General features: G+C 38.7%; 3 protein-coding genes across 3 annotated transcripts in view; 2 read left to right on the top strand and 1 right to left on the bottom strand. All coding sequences in view use genetic code 11, as the record gives it.

The window, feature by feature from the left end:
- Positions 1-2,681: 2,681 nt before the first annotated feature.
- EGR_06028 (hypothetical protein) lies at positions 2,682-10,280 on the top strand (the record flags this gene model as incomplete). The annotated part of the gene is made up of 2 exons (XM_024495277.1): positions 2,682-2,915; positions 10,239-10,280. The coding sequence occupies 2 exons, from the start codon at positions 2,682-2,684 to the stop codon at positions 10,278-10,280; spliced, it is 276 nt and encodes a 91-aa protein (XP_024350361.1).
- Positions 10,281-10,419: 139 nt separating this feature from the next.
- Positions 10,420-14,648, top strand: EGR_06027 (hypothetical protein; the record flags this gene model as incomplete). Its single annotated transcript, XM_024495276.1, has 2 exons — positions 10,420-10,588; positions 14,380-14,648. 2 exons carry the CDS (start codon positions 10,420-10,422, stop codon positions 14,646-14,648), a joined length of 438 nt encoding a protein of 145 aa, XP_024350360.1.
- A 481-nt stretch (positions 14,649-15,129) lies between these two features.
- The window catches only part of EGR_06026 (hypothetical protein), a gene marked incomplete at both ends in the record, with an annotated part of 30,557 nt that continues 29,469 nt past the window's right edge, over positions 15,130-16,217 (bottom strand). Inside the window, one exon of the mRNA XM_024495275.1 lies at positions 15,130-15,378. Within this exon, the coding sequence (XP_024350359.1) occupies positions 15,130-15,378 (249 nt within the window). The remainder of the gene's footprint in view (positions 15,379-16,217) is intronic.

Genomic DNA, 16,217 nt, shown 5'->3' with positions numbered 1-16,217 from the left:
ATATTGCTGCTACTAACCACAAAACGACGTTCAATGTCTACCTTACATCCATTTGTTTGCTCAACTATTCATCGAAAAGGCCAGTGCGAACCAATATTGCTGTACTGTTACTTTGATTTAAGAAAAACTTGATTTCAAGTTCCAAATTTAATGTATTTTGCAATTAACTTCGCCTTACTAGGGTAGATTACCTTCAGCTAATCATAATCTCTCTCAGTGGTTAGCTAGCCAGCTATTTGTGAATTGTGGGGCTAACAGGACATTGCAACGCTTATCCTTCGTTGGCTGAGAAGTCGGAACTAAGCGGAGGTGAGTGATGAAATAATGTTAGGATTGCAGCGGGATGATATATTCGTTTTGTGGCAGCAGGCACTTGTGTGGAATGTCCTATAGCTTGAAGTATGATTAAACGGGAAGCGCACTTGTTTTAGCAAGCACTACACATCATCACTGCTTCCTTGGATCAGCTTTGCTTGCATGTGTACTACCATCACCGTACCACTGCGTACCGCTTTGCAGGGTTTGCATTTAGAAGAAACCTTTCCTGAACTGCTTTTCCTGATTTTCTGCAAGCAGTTGAGTCAATCACAATATGTACAGAAACTTGTCCAAAAATAGATTTTTTAATGAAATCACTTCAACGTCGCCCCACGTAGTTAATATTACATATCACTTAACCTTGCCCTTCCGTCTCCCTCTCCATGCTTCTCAACCGTCTGTCTGTGCCTTATTTAGCTGCCGGAATCGTAGAGGTAGTATGATATCTTCACGTGATTTATTCACTTTGAAATTTTTTGAGTATGGCATCGCTTTAGTTGTCAATAGCCTCCTTCCAGAACACAATTGCGCGTGGTTTGGAAGACCCTTCATTGTGGGTCACATCCATCCAGCTGTTTCCAGTACACACCTTTTTTATTAGTGCTTGAATTTCGTCTTGATTTCAGTGGTTTTATTCAAATTGACTGTTAATAAAGATTTGTTCTAATTTTCATGACAAAAGAGACAACTTAAAAATCGCTGCCTGGCAGAGTAAGAAATCCCACTTATTTGGCAAAATGTAGGTTAGCGTTGTAGTCATTACTACGACTTCTTGTATTTCGATTCCCCAAATATTTTACCAAAACTACCGTGAAGTCTATCTGCAACAACATTGAATTGTCATAGAGCCGGAATTTTTATCCACATTTTAATTGAAATAATGAGGAAAATAATGGCCTTTGCATCTTAATTTCGTGCAAGATCTACCAAGAAGGTGACAAAAAGACTGGGATCATTCCGCATTTATGTAAAAACTGGGGCTATTGCCATCACTCTGTCCATTTTGCTACCTACTTGAGCACCTACCTCCGTCTCGACCTTTTCTCTTTGCCATGTGCTTGTTGGAGGTCTGCAGAGGCTTTGTGCCACCGCTTCCCTACCTCCTTGTCAGGTTCATCAAAGGCGAGGATTCTATGGGCATCCACCCAATCACCAGTTTCTTTGCAGAGTTAACTGTTCTGGCGCAAACGTTTCTATTCTGTCGCATTTTTTGCCCCTATCATGACTATATTGAGGTTTCAGCCCATTTACTCCTCCCTTATTCGCTCACAGAACCCATTCTACTTTGGGGTCTTCATCCTTTGGTTCTACCAAATATATCCAAAACCGTTTTTAATGCTGCAATGCAGTAGACCTCTTCTTCATCGTTATCTTGCATTATTCCTAGCTGTCACCCTTTCCTAGGCACTTGCTGTTTGTGATGAAATGGACTGAATTCATTTATTTCAGTGATGCTTCCTTTAACACAGCTTATGACTTCCACCAACTTTCTCCTCTCTACCCTGGGATCTTCAATCCAAAATGATTGCACTGAGACTTGAAAATATATCTCATCATACTTCTCACACCTCTGTTTCCTCCGATTCTGATTCCTTCGGTTTTAATGTTTGGTTCTTCTGCGCAAGTTACTTGAATCGAAATATGGTTGCATCGAGATGAGTGGACGACGCGTCGTCCAGTTTACTCTCTTATTTCACTCAGTCGTTGCTAGAAGCTCATTGAGGTGTCTCTTTCCACTTCTGACAACTTTCCTGTCTCCTTAGGTTTCTTAATCTAGCTTTCTTTTTGACTGCTTCTCCATCCGAGGCATTTGTTTTAGATGCAATGGCTATGGGAATGTTTGACCAACAGACGTCATTATAAAGGTCTCTGTAAATTTTTGTTAGTAGATTAATGCCAGGGTTGTATAGAATTGGCTTTTGTGGATATACATATAAGACAACTTCGGAGTTTTATAAGCAGTACCGTTTCCAGGTATAACTTGTTTTTCAAATCTGATGTCTTGTAGAACAATAAATTGGAATTATACCCAATAGTTTAATCGCTTGTATAACTTATCACTGATTTTTTATGGTTACTTGTGGCTCTGCCTCTGTAATTCTGCTGAACAACATGGGCTCTGGGCCATACACATAGCACTCAGCCCTTCCGTAATTCGGTAACACATCTTCCGCCCCAGTGCAATGACTTCTTTCTTCTTTAAGGATGGCTGAGGCTTCCGCATGTGTTTAATGACGTTATCATTTATAACAAAATCTTGCAATCTAGGTCATTTTCACCGCATCAAAAAATACCCGAAAGGGGCCTTCATTCGTTCGCTCTTGCGCATTTCCCCTTCCCAGGGTAATGTAACCTCTCACTAAATGGTTTGGAATGCGGATGAGAAGCTCTTTCCAGCATGGCGCATGACCCGCATCGACCTGTTCTTCATTGACTTGACGGTGGTGCAGCTGCATCGATGCTGCTGCGTGCATCATCTACCAACTCTGAGCAGACTTCTCCCACCTTTAGACCCTGATTTGGTGCTTATTTGCACTAGTGGAATGTTGCTCTCCGCCAGTGCTTTCTTCTACCATTCTTGTTGTGTCTACTGTCTTGTAGAGTCCCATAAAAAGCGGCGAAAGACGTGTGTTTAAAGATGAATATTGGAACCCTTGAAAGATTGATTGGCAGATGACACTTTGCAAACGGTTAAGTTGAAAGTTATTTACGGGCTCTACAACGAAGTAAAGTTGATTTATCTGAAGATATCTTTTAGTAAGGAACGTCTATTCTCAGGTGAGATCAAAATATCAATGCTATCGGTCAAATTACTTTTAAAAGACTTTGCATTATTGGTGGAATCCCTTATGTGATAGATTGAACCAAATCATCACTGGCCCCCTGTTTTCTTCCTGCTTCAGTGTTAATGGTTGTATTTGTGCCTTAACTTGATCTTGACCTAATCTACTTACAATAGTGCATGAGAACAGGCCACCTATATTGGTGTGTTATTAAATGCACTTACTGGAAGGCAGAAGAATTTTAGCGACCGATTTGCCTTGAACGTTGAATAAGGTAAATTGTGAAAGTCAACTAAATGTCCTGTCCGACGCGTACAAAAATAAAAAGGGCGTGATGTGATGTGTGGAATAAACTGGATTGTTTCTTTACGCATAGGATGATGATGGGTTGACTGTTAAAAGTGTAGCCCTTCGCAATCAGCTTGTAGCCTGTAATATCTCAGCATCCGAACAATTAAAATTACTATCACTATGCTATACCTTCCTTTGCGAACTTCAATCTTCTTTTTACAGAAGCCAACTTCACATTTTTGATGCCAAACTCATCTACAGATTCTTAAATGATGCATGCGATTTAGCAGTTCACCTCAAGTATATTCAAAATTGATGTTGGTAAAACATTAGTAAACCCTTTTTTTCTTTTCAGTGACGCATTTTTGCTGAAGAAGTTATGAAAGTAGTGATAGTGGAGCAACTGATGAGCAATTTATAGTGATATTAAAGAGGCATTTCACTTCCACATAAAATGGTAGGTCCAGATAGCGAATAAACATTTCTCATTAATTCATAAATATTCCTTTTCAATAATCAAAGATATCTGAAAGCTAAGTCCATGAGAGGCATCAAGCCTGCTTCGAAGTCTAGACCACTTTTCGAACTATTTGACTATTGTCAAAAAGGAGCATTCGCTTCTTGTCTAAACGGATCATATGGTCTGTTAGGAGAAGTGTTTTAAGTATTGAGATAAAAAAGATAATTTGATAATATGCTTTTGCTTGGTACCTTCTAATCACAGCAAAGTCCATTCCAGGTTCAAATATACTTCAATATAAAACGATCCTGTAAAATTTGCAATAACTTTTTATATTTAATAGAAATTTTAATTACATTTCAAAAGGGTTCGATTATAGATCTAAAAGAGGAGTTAATAAAAGATCGAAAGGAGCTTTATAAAGGCACTTTAAATGAAATTCAAAGGGGAAAGTAAATGACCAGAAAGAAAGCGAACTTCAGCTAAGGTCGAACTACTCCAGCTAAAAATATTATCACCCCTAACTGGATGTCGTCAATTAAACTAAACTAATGGCTCTTACCTAAAGTCAACTTTGAATAGGACAAGTATCAAGTTACACAGCAAATGCATTTGCACTGCACCAGAAGGGCAGTATCAAGAAGCCATAAAAAACTCATTTCTGACGTAAAACTAAGGTCTCGAATTTCTCACAGCGCCACTTGATCAAAGTTAGAAGTGGAATTCTTTAGCAAGCTTGCAGAGTCTTTGTGAATTTTGGCTTCACTATAGCATCAAATGACAACAAGTTGGGTTTAAAATCGGTCTGGCAGATCACAAATACGATCCATAACGTCTCACAGAGAGGGGGAACCTTTTGATAAGGTAAGCAGATTGGTATGCTTAACCCAAATAGGTAAATACATCAGTAGGGAGACGAGCACTCCATTTTACCAAACTGAGTGCTCAATTCCAGTTTCCCCTGTTTGTGCGTGCGGTTTTTAGAGACTCTTAGGGTGTGGGAGCTTTCTGACGTCGAGAAACATTGGTCTTTAATATCCGACTGCCAAGAGTGAATACGTGAGGCCATTAGCTCTCTCAGACCTTTTTGTACAAATAAGAATGCAGGTGGGAAGGCGAACACATAAGCGTTTAGTAAATCGGCCCCCTATCTAAGAGTTACCGCTTTAGAATGTTCTCATAATATTAATTTAACAGGTTGAACAAGTCTAATTTTTCTCAGATGAACCAAATTTGAAGGGTGACACCATCTAGGCAATCCACTGGCTATCCTTTTCCATTGTGATTTTGCATAGTCCCCGCTCCAAACGCATTTTCAGTCTGTTATTGCTTTTAATTTATTAAATAAATCAGGTTATGAAACAAACGAACATATAAGCAGGAAGTTTAAAAGTCCGAGTTTTTAAGCACGAAATGCAAGTAAAGGGTATTCGATTGCCCAAGGCACGCATCTTGTGAATCCATAATTCCTTTCGGCCCTTTTTCATTGCACTCTGTTAAACTTAGTCTACAAATGTACATTGTCGTGATTTTAAAATTGCGCTTCAGCGTCATGATGGTTAATTACGTCTATTTGAAATCGTATTCACCGTGTGTAACGGGATCATTTGCTGCTAGGTGGTACTTTCCTTTACTGTACCTCTTTCAAGAGTCCCATGTTTAGATTGATGAAGAGCTTTTGCAGTGTTGAAATTGAGTTAGACGCGGCTTGTAAGACAGAGCGGCTTAAATCACAAGTATCAGTCCTAACAAAGATTCTATGGTATGAAGTAGGGTTAGAATGAAGAGTGAAATAGTTTGAAACACAATAGAGAGTACCGTGCCCGAACAATCTTCGCATAGCTGTGCATTTAAACAATCACATTTATTTTGCTAGTCCCCGCAAGTTACAATAGCTCACTGTAGTGGGGTGTACCACAAATGATACGAAGTTTTTAATAGTTTAATATTTACGCAGTAAGTGCTTTCAAAAATGCACTCACACATGACTTAAGTGGCGTCATTTACATTTACATTCTTGCAGTGCCATGATCAGAGGGTGCATTCTGAACTGCAAAGCTGTTGAGATGTTGAATGTATTGAAGGGATCAACGGACTGTAGTATGCAAAGGTTTTTTACTCCTTAAAAAGCTCCTCATGTATTTGTAGGCACTTGTGGTACAAGCATATATCTTTATCAATTACACAAGCGAAGCATTTTCAAACTCGGATTCAGCAAATCAGAGTCAAACGTAGACAAATATGATAAAGTACATCTAACAAATTTTAAAGGTCGAATGGCATACAGAAAACTTAAAAGAAGAAATGTGCATTGTGGTGTTCAAATCATGCCGAGTCGGTACCGATTGTTCTGTTCCAGAATTTGAGGGTCAGTTATGTGAGATCAGTGTTAAATGGAAATGTTTACGATTCGCTTAAGAAGCACTTAAACAACGTTATAGCAAACCTATATAATGAATGCCAAATTAAAAGTTAATATACGATGAAAACCCTTATGCTAGATCACCCATTTCTAGGATCCACATTTGATGTCAGTAACAGGAAACACTCAAAACTCTGAAACTACTGAGTCTGCGAGAATCTAGGAATTCCAGTTTGTTTCCGCGCATCAGTCCTTAAGCAATTGCTTATTGTTATTTAATATCTATTTGCAACGATAGGTCGGATGTACTGGAGACAGGGTTCACACAAATAACAAAAGTGCGGAAACTATTCTCTAGTTTTGCGAGCTACTTGTCTAAGTTACTGGGGTCTTTTAGAGAAAATCATCTTTGTCGACGCTCATGGAGGCCATAGTTTTTGTAAGTTTTGCAAAATAGTTAAAGAAAATAATTACGTCAGCCCCATCGCTGACTGATATGATGGGTTCAGTGAGTCTCAGCTGCAACCAGCGTTCAAAAAATAAAAGTTACTGATTTATTGTTAGTAAAAAATCAGCTATCTTTGTAATCTGATTACGCCACTGCCATAATCCTTTACCTTTCTTGAGGGGATCTCATTTTGGCAAAATATCCCAGCATATAATTAAATGAACCACTAAACCTCTTCATAAAGACAAAAAAGTCAGTAATTTCATAATACAATGCTATCTCAATGGTCAAAAATTGTTGAAAATAAGAAGCGTTTGTCACCTCAATTTGTTCCATCAAGGAAAAAAATCAGCTTTTGCTGGTAACTTTGTTTTCCCGGTAATTGGTATCTAGTCAAAACCTTATCAAACCTTAAAATACACCAAAATGAAGAAATATACGGTAATCAATTTTAAATAATATTAAAAACAACCAAGAGTAAAGTATACTGCAACATTAGAAAAGTCAGTGCAATTGAACAGAAACCTTCTGTGCGAAATAAGCCAAAGAAAGTGCATGATTTTTGGTGCTTTTTGTTAAGAAAACATCAAATCTTAGTCAGGTAGAGCGACTCTTATGCTGAATCATGTTTGGTAAAAGTAAAAAACAAAACACTTCTGTTGGCAATTTCCGACTGCTTTGAGATTAATCGTGTAACGAAGACCTTTATTAGCATGTCGTGTATTACGGTTTAAATATAATTAGTCTCACCAGAACTTTCTGCTAGGAAACTGTTCACCAACTAGACCCATGCTTTACCAGTTGAGTCAGATCCTGTTCGAGTTTAAATTACCTCTTCACGTTTCTGCAACTTCTAGATTCTATTACCTATTCCACTCATCACTATCACTTTGTTTATACCTAGAGCCTGTGCAAGCAAAAAGTTCTACTTTCTATGGAAAAAACTCAATCATTATTCACAACATGCTGCAAAAAAGAGAAGAGGATCAACTTACTAAATGAAAATGTTTCAGCATGAAAAAGCATAGCTATTTTGACGCATGCACTGACCAAACAATAGACCATTGATTTCTCTGAAAAGAGACTAACGCAAAAAAAAAACAGTTGCAAATGCTGGTGGTCTTTAAAGCACAGAAAAAAACAACTGTTTTTTCATGGTATGAAACGATGCTCAAGCTTAAGGACTTCATGTGACAAGTTATCAATCCCATTTAAAAGTGACAAACTCGACAAATGAAAGATGCTTAAATACTTTCTCAGAATTGACTAAAAGAATTTAAAAGAAAAATCCCGTAAATGCTATTTTACCATAACAAAGATTAGGCTCAATGGACGTATACTTTATAGAATTCCATCGGGTTTAATAAATTTTAAACCCTAATATTTGTATGTAAGTAGAGGATTATACGGCTAGTTCCCTGATCAAACACTTGTTGAGTATGTCAGAAATAATTTGAACCGTATAGTACCTCTGAGAACGAAATGACTTCATACCTCATTTAGTGAGTTTAACTCACGAACTGAAAGTAGTCATAAACAGTCTAGACACGATAAAATTGTAGCGAAAATCAAGCCTATGTCGCCAATCGCGTTGGGCTTTTGGATTATTGCCAGAGAATACTTGGTCGATGGAATAAAGAAAAGCTTAGGTATCGTGAGAAGGAGCCTGAGATCATGTATAGATATTGTTGGCTACTTCCACGATTAAATTTACAGATATTTATAATCTACTATAAACAAACAATATGGATGAATAGGGCTAACCAGTCGTTTAATAGTACAAGCCGGATATATTATACCAGAGGAAGTGATAAAATCCTCCTGAACCATCCCTAATAAATACAGCAAAAGCGAAACATTTTTTTCAGCACAGAAATTAACTCCACGTTCGCATACCTTCTGCCTTCTTAAATGTCAGTTCACGCAAGTGGAGGTTTGTTTTTTTGTTAATTAGCACAATGATCAACAGCTAGTAATCATGGCTGAAACATTACACGAAAAATCGTAACCATATGAGTTAAGTAATTATGGTCATAAACAATTGAAATCGATGTTGACGGGAAATGCTGGGCAGTCGAAGAAGGCCCCTTTTAATATTCAATTCCCGCACTACAAGATTATGGAACTAAATACCCTTCAAAAATGGACTGTGTTTGATTTGTTAATAAAAAACAAAATATCTATGCGCACGTAATCGAAGTATCCATTTAACCGCTAAAAGGGGTCGCATTTGCAGTGCAATGCTTGGCTAATGAGTTGCATGCTGCAATCAATAATTGCCTGGTACCGAAACAAATTATCCGCTCGTCATCGATCGATAGTCAGCTGTGGTGGTCTTTTACAAACGCACATGACGAGGCGATCGATAATCAGCTGTTAGTTACAGCTGCCTAAGGCGAGAACGAAGAAGTCGGCATTATCGATAGGCATTCAACTGTTAATTGAATTAATAGGCTTAGATGCCCTTCATTATGCCCGCAGAAAGGCCGACCTCATGAGACCCTTCAAGCGCAGTTGTTGTAAGGACAAATTTACGTCCATTTTTTCATGAAAGAACAGGAATTTGATTGTTACAAACATGTGGTAAAGGCGACGCCGTTTTGTGGAATTCGTAAGCACTATTCTGTCGGTAATTTGAAGTGCTCTAATTTAGGGACAAACATGCACTTTAAATGGAGCCTTGAAAACAACATTTCTTCATAAATTAAGGGAAAATGACTTATTTTGGACTAACAATTTTTGGTACATTTTGTATCTTCCTTAGTAAAGGAATTGGCATGAGATTATGCACTACAACTTGATATATCTCAGGAGGTCAGAGAAGTTCATGTGATTTTGATGTAGTTCATTGCAATGAGTTGTTTTAACTTGTTATGACTTGCAAAACGCATGCTAGTTTTTAAATGCATGCATCATGCAACATCATCAAGCGCCGGTCTCTGCATTGTCCAGACTAGCATTCGCTTCTTCATAAGAACACAAACGCATACCATCAAATACTGATTAAAACTGATGGCTGTGAGGTGACCCTACCTGCTTTACGGGTCGCGTTTAACTCGACCCGAATGTAAAAGATGTTTTTCGTCAAGTTTTGTATGCAGGGGATGGAAAAACGTACCATTCAAATTCAAATGGTTTAATCGATTCGGATGATTGCGGTTGAATCTAAGACTCTACGTGAAAAGGAGCCACATGCCATGAATTAAAACAAGATGATAATCAGCTTGAAAGACTGTTTGTTTTTCACTTTTTTCACATAAGTCATAAAATCATGTCTTGCATTTCAGCCTGTTTGCTAACTGAATACCTGATCGACCAGTTGATTGGGTAGCCTGTGACGTGAAGTGGCTTTTATGCGTAGTGAGACGTTGAGTCAACGAGCGCACCATTTGCTCCTAACTTATCCTCACACTTCCAAGGTAAGCAAGGCTTTATCCTCAAGTGACTATGTCGAGCTCTATCTACCTACTGTAACTCAGTACAACTCGAAAATCTGCAAGACAAACTCCTTCTTGATAAAAAGTCGAAAATAGTCAGACAGTCAATGAGTGGAAAATCTGCGTCCCATCCTTACAGGACAGCTCGGAACAAGACTTTACACCTCATATCGCTGCATAACTAAAATGTGGGAAGAGTTGTACTTGAGGATGAAATAGGAGAGAGGTACTGTACTTTTCCTCATCCTTCGCATTCCCATGGTAATAATTGGCCAGGTAATAGTTTCCGCCTTTTCTCAGCATTGCCATTCAGCAATAGCATGAAAAATAGAATAGAGAGATGCAAAATTAAAGTGCAACAGAAGTGGGGGTTACTTGACGTAAGGGATTTTAAGCATTTAAAAACGACTAAAATATTTTCAGAAATTTTCAGAAATTCCTTACTTGTTACTAATAATAATCTCAAGAATTTACGTGGTTGCTTACAGTGTAATGCTTTATTACCCTGGCGCTACGAGGGATATTTCAAACTATGAGGGGTCATCCTCATGGTTACGAAATGGCAATTAGAAACTGCTAATTAGGAAGTCTTGGTAGCGTGGAGATCCGTTAAAACTAGCAGTTCATTTCAAGATCCACTTGAACTAATAAAGCCACTAAAACTATTATCTAACTGTCCTAAAGTTTTAATGGAAGTGTCCCCTAAACAAGCCTTGCTCTAACTTTACTCATGGCGACCCAAATCTACCAAGTCAGATAAACATAAAATGCTAAGGCGGGAAGAGGGATTGTGCATGCAAGTGATAAGCGGGAGGGAAGGAATTGATGAATGAATCATCAGTGGGGATGCTAAAGAGTAGATGAAATAGTTACTCCAAATTCGCTCAGCCAGAGGCTGACTAATGGACACAGCCAAAGTCAGCTAAGCACGCCGTGCTAGCCACCCTCCTAGTGTTTGAGTCTTCTACAGCAACGTCGAGAATCACACTAACGAAAGGCAAATTAATTTTAATAGGTAACATACTTTTTCAAAGCCAAAATATATGACTGAAACGCGTGAGGACAAAGTCAATACTGTAAGCGGGATGTACTTTGGTGTGACAATAAAAGGTCTCCACGAGATTACCAACCTGTTCCTTCGTCGTAACACTGCTTAATGATACGGATAATAGGAATGATATAAACTCTGTAATTCAGTGTTAAATATAATCGTTCTCTATGTTCCGTGGTTCAAAAGCCACACCACCTGCCTGCAAAGCGAAAGTAAGAGGTTGACGGACTAACCAATCAGAAATTAACAAAAGAAGGTGGGCGCGCCAAAGTCAAATTTCGGTGTGCGGGTTTGCGCGATGATTCAGCAGAAAGGGGCGGGATTAGCAAGAGGTAATAACATTGCCCGTGAGGTAAGGACGTATGCGTGTGTTTACGCACGCAGTTGCAACCGCCCTAGCAACTGCTGTGGCGGTGATGACAACAAAGGCCTGCCGTGTTTGAATTTACCGAAACCTCCCAGAGGAGTTACCAACTTTGTAAATGTGCCAAAAGGCGAACGAGTGGGAAGTAGAAAAAGGAGGAGTTCGATCGCTAAATGAAATAGTGGATAGTGGCATTACAGGTGGGCTGACGAAATGGCATAAGCTGTCTCTGATTAAGTGCATTTAACGCAACGCCTCCAAAAGGTAGATTTGATTGGACGTGGTCAAATCTCGACAAATAGACAAGTAACCCTTGTTGCCTTAAATCCCTTGGAGTTACTGAAACGAATTCAACAAAAATACTAACAATTTCGCACTAAGTGCGCAAATAACAATAGAATCGAATGAGACCTGACTACAACGACTAGAATTAGTTGATTTTTGGGATGTACCCATTAATCTCGTGATGACAATGCTTCTAGGATGCCAAAAGAATATGGCAAATAATATGGATGTCAGCAAAGTGCAGTGAATGGTTTCTTTCCTGCCTAGAACACACCTGTTTCCGCTTTTGATACGATAACTTTTGAGAAAAATTTTACCCCTTTCGTATCACAAGGTGTTTCACATATGTAATTACAAATCCGTTACAACTATTTTGTGTTTATTTCTCATACTTAAGATACAGCTATTGTACCATAGTGTAATGGGGCTTAGTTTTGTTACTTACCGGCAATAAAAATATATGCTATTTAAATTGCTTCACATGTATCTATCACCTTTGGTGAACTCATTTATGTGATTATTAAGCCAAATCGGCATTCAATCTTTCGGTGTTTTAAGTGGGAACGAGGTATTGCTGATTGTGGTCGTATTGTGACTGACCTTTACATAAACCTCTTCACGATCAGTGCCTATGGAAGATTTAGCCAATCAAATACCTCTGACTAAACGAATTCGCCATTCAGATGAATAACTCATACAAGAATAGTTTTCACAATTCCCTCATCATTATTATGAATAGGCGAGTCTATCCGCTTTCAAGCTCCAAATTAAAGTAACCAATTGCAACAGCAAATCTGATTCAGTACGTTGGTGAGGATGTGAAATCGTCTAATCAAGGCAAAGCGGTGCATAAATTCACTTTTAAGAAATAGAAAACTTAGTAAAAGAGGCCTCAGTTATATTCAAAATGCGTTTGAAAGCTAGATATATGTATCCATCCTTCACTCCGACCACACTTTATGATCAATGTAATGTGTGGATGATTAAGGTAATATCTCACCTATAGTGCTTAATCAACTAATAATCATTCAAAGCATTATACTTTTGAGTTCCAACTAGGGCGCTTTCAAACGGGATTTAGCGTTCCTACAGAATAACGCGACATTTAAGAGCCATTTTCAAGCAAAAGATCAGCATAACCTCCAAATTCAGGTCTTTTCTTTCCGAGGAATATCGCCTCTGAGCCTGAAAAGATAATTATATATTTATAGGAACTTGGATCAAGTAGTGAAGCTTGGACACGAAATCAAAAGTCCTCATACAACGCAGTGTTCTGTATCGAGAAAAGGATGGTTAAGTAAACACTAGTAGTAAAGTCACTGGAAGTAGAGGGAGCAGATGCTTCGGTTTTAAATCCGTCTTTCTCGCCATTTCAAGCGCGGACAGACCTGGAGCTACGGATATTAATGGTTATGGCCAGGATAGCCAAGAATCTGGGGATGTGACTCATCCATAGGTCAAAAATATGCTTGAAATGGCGAAGCAGAGAACACATAACTCATGCGCGCAAGCCCGCAGATGCACAGCGGCATCACAACTGCCGAACTAATAAGTAGACGCTGGCGATTGAGCAGATGAAGGGGAGATTTTAGGCTTTGCCTTTCCGAGTCATAAATAAAACCAATTTCTAATTTTCAGATCGCCAATAACTACCTTAACCTCTCCACAACCAAATTAGAGTCAGAACAGGCAAAATATTTAAGACTTCCTTGAATATGGAAGGTTTGCTACTTGTCAAAAGTCTTACCAACTGCTAGTTCAGATGATATAGTTGCTGAAGATTTCAGATAATGTCAAGTTATTATGAGAAAAGGAATAGGAGGAAGTATTTACTACAAGTTTATTTATGAAAGCCATTAAATGGGTGGGAATTATAAGCGTTTTTAGGAGACCTCAGTTCCACAAATGATAAAAATGCAGGCAGTTCGGGTAATAAACATAGAATTCTGTGCAAAATACTGTGACAATTAGAAACGGGTAGACGGTCTCCTTGACCTAAGCCTTCAAGATTGAATTTTATCAGGTGATCGAAAAGTTCGCACGGCTGTCCACACATCTAATTGCAATGGCCTGCACCTGGTCGGGACTTGCAAATTCAAACAATCGTTTAGATGCATGCATTGTACACCGTAGACATACGTTTGTCCGTCGAGTCCGGGACTCATCTTAGTGCGGGCTGCCACTTTCCTCCCCATTTGATCCCAACGTCATAGCATAAGGTGCTGGCTGAACCAAATGGCTGGGATTCGAGCCTGTCAACTTTACGAATCCAACTTGTCCCATCTCTAACGTCGAGAAGGGATTACAGCTTGTCACGGTAGTTATTTCGGTGAATATGTCCATAAGCTTTTTGCGTTTAATATGTATCAATGAAAATATTTTTAGCCATCAGGCTACCACCCAAATAGAATTGACATACGAGTTATGCCAGAAGTTTAGGAATTCAGCTTGACATTTGAAAAAATGTGTGCTAAAAGAATGTTCATTATGTTCTGAATGGAGACCTTTATTTGCCAAGAATAAGCTAACTGCTTGGAATTTTGGAAATAATCGTTTATTTTCTTACAAAATTGTGTTTAGTTTATAATGTGTTCAATTTCTATTCCTGTACTTCAAAATTTTACGATCTTTTAAAGTATAAGTCAGATAATTATTGGGTTTTAGGCGTGGAAAGGCCTCGATCGCCTAAAAATAGTAGCAATTGTTATCCATTTCTAAATAATGTAGATCTGTTGCTAACAGTAAGAAAGATCAGGCTCGTTCAGCTAATTGAAACTGACTGTTTCATGACGTTTAAATGTGAAACCTTAGTCATCATTGGTTTGTATTGCACATTGGATCAGAATTGATGAAGATACAGGCCAATTGTTGCATCACTAGCGTCAAACATGACTGAAAGTTGTTTTTGCTGCATTAATCTCGAGCTGACGCGTCACTAGCGATACGTAGTCCTTCGGGATCGCTAAGGCTAGGGAATCTTTCCAGTCCCTCTTTGAATGATTCTATAGTGCTCCGGAAATTCCATGAACACAAAAAGGCATAGCACTTGGACAGAATATGTATTGCCGACGTAGAGAAGGCCTGAGAACTACTGGCATGCCAGGCCAGGCAGAAATACCATCGCGGAGCGCTCAGTGTCTACGAAGCCAAAACAGAGTTAAACAAATAATCAAAGCAATAAAATTCATTATCAAAACCGTTCAAGTCGTTTAAAGCGTTTGCACCTCATCTAGGTGCTACGTAGTGAACTTGACTAGGTGCTTCTAAAACACGGGAATGAAGTCAACCTAGATTCGCAAAGTGGACAGGATTGAAGCCCGGCCATTTGGTTCAATCAGCACCTTTTGGTATGAGGTTGGGCTTAAATGGGGAGGAATAGGGTAGAGCGTACAATGTTGAGTCCCGTGCTCGATGGACAAACGTAAGTTCATGGCGTAAAATACGCAGGCATAAATGATTGTTTGGATTCTCAAGTCTCGACCAGGTGCAGATCATTGCAGCCAGCTGTGTGGACAGCCGTAGGAACTTTTTGGTCACCTTATAATCGCCGATTTTGTCAGCTCCCTTAAATTCCCATTTCTAATAAAAATTTCGCACTTGCTTTGTTTACATAAGTGCTAGAACTCCCCTTGAATGGGTGAAAATGGTATATCTACACGAGCCTGAGTTTAATCTTGATTGGAGTCTGTACGAAAGATGCGAGCTAATGATTTGGGAGCCTGCTATCCACAGGTAGGTAAACGATCTACCTAGACTTGCACCTTCACAATTGAGTTCTCTACATATGTAACTTTTAGGTCATTATTCACATTCAGACATCAAAAAAGCGATTAATTGTAAATGACGGATAGTTCAAAACAGTTTAGACCTATAAACGGGAAATGTCCCGACTTCAAGTCTCACGTTTTCATTGAAGGTCCAATTAGTAGGACTAAACAAAACCACCCCTTAGTAATCGTTTCCACTTTTATTTCGAAGGCAAAATGCTTCCAAAACTCATGTGAGAAATATTCCATTTTCCACCTAGCGTAGTTCTTGATATCGCATTACGACTTGGTATAGGATTACTTGATCTAAATTCCTCTACCTTAAGATCAATCAACCTTCTGGCTTCTAAAAAAAGTATTAAAAAACAGGCGCAATGAGAACAGGGTCAAGAAGAAATTATAATACATTTGACAGGTTGAATAAAAGCGCTCATTTTGCATTCAGATTTTCAGTGCGGTTGAACTAGACGATTCCGAGGCTATTTATTAGAGAGCCTGCCTCCAAAACTACATGAAAAAATCAAGGTCTAGAATACACAATGAAGATTTAAAGTTAATAAAGAAGGAGAACGGGTGTGGCAACATTGGATGTGCTTTAATCATGTAAAATGGCGCTCATTAAACAGGCATTCGAGGCCCAAGTGCCTACCA

This window comes from Echinococcus granulosus, assembly GCF_000524195.1.
Source record: "Echinococcus granulosus chromosome Unknown EG_S00049, whole genome shotgun sequence".
NCBI classification, from domain to species: Eukaryota; Metazoa; Platyhelminthes; class Cestoda; order Cyclophyllidea; family Taeniidae; genus Echinococcus; species Echinococcus granulosus.
This window is presented reverse-complemented; position numbering and strand designations above follow the sequence as displayed.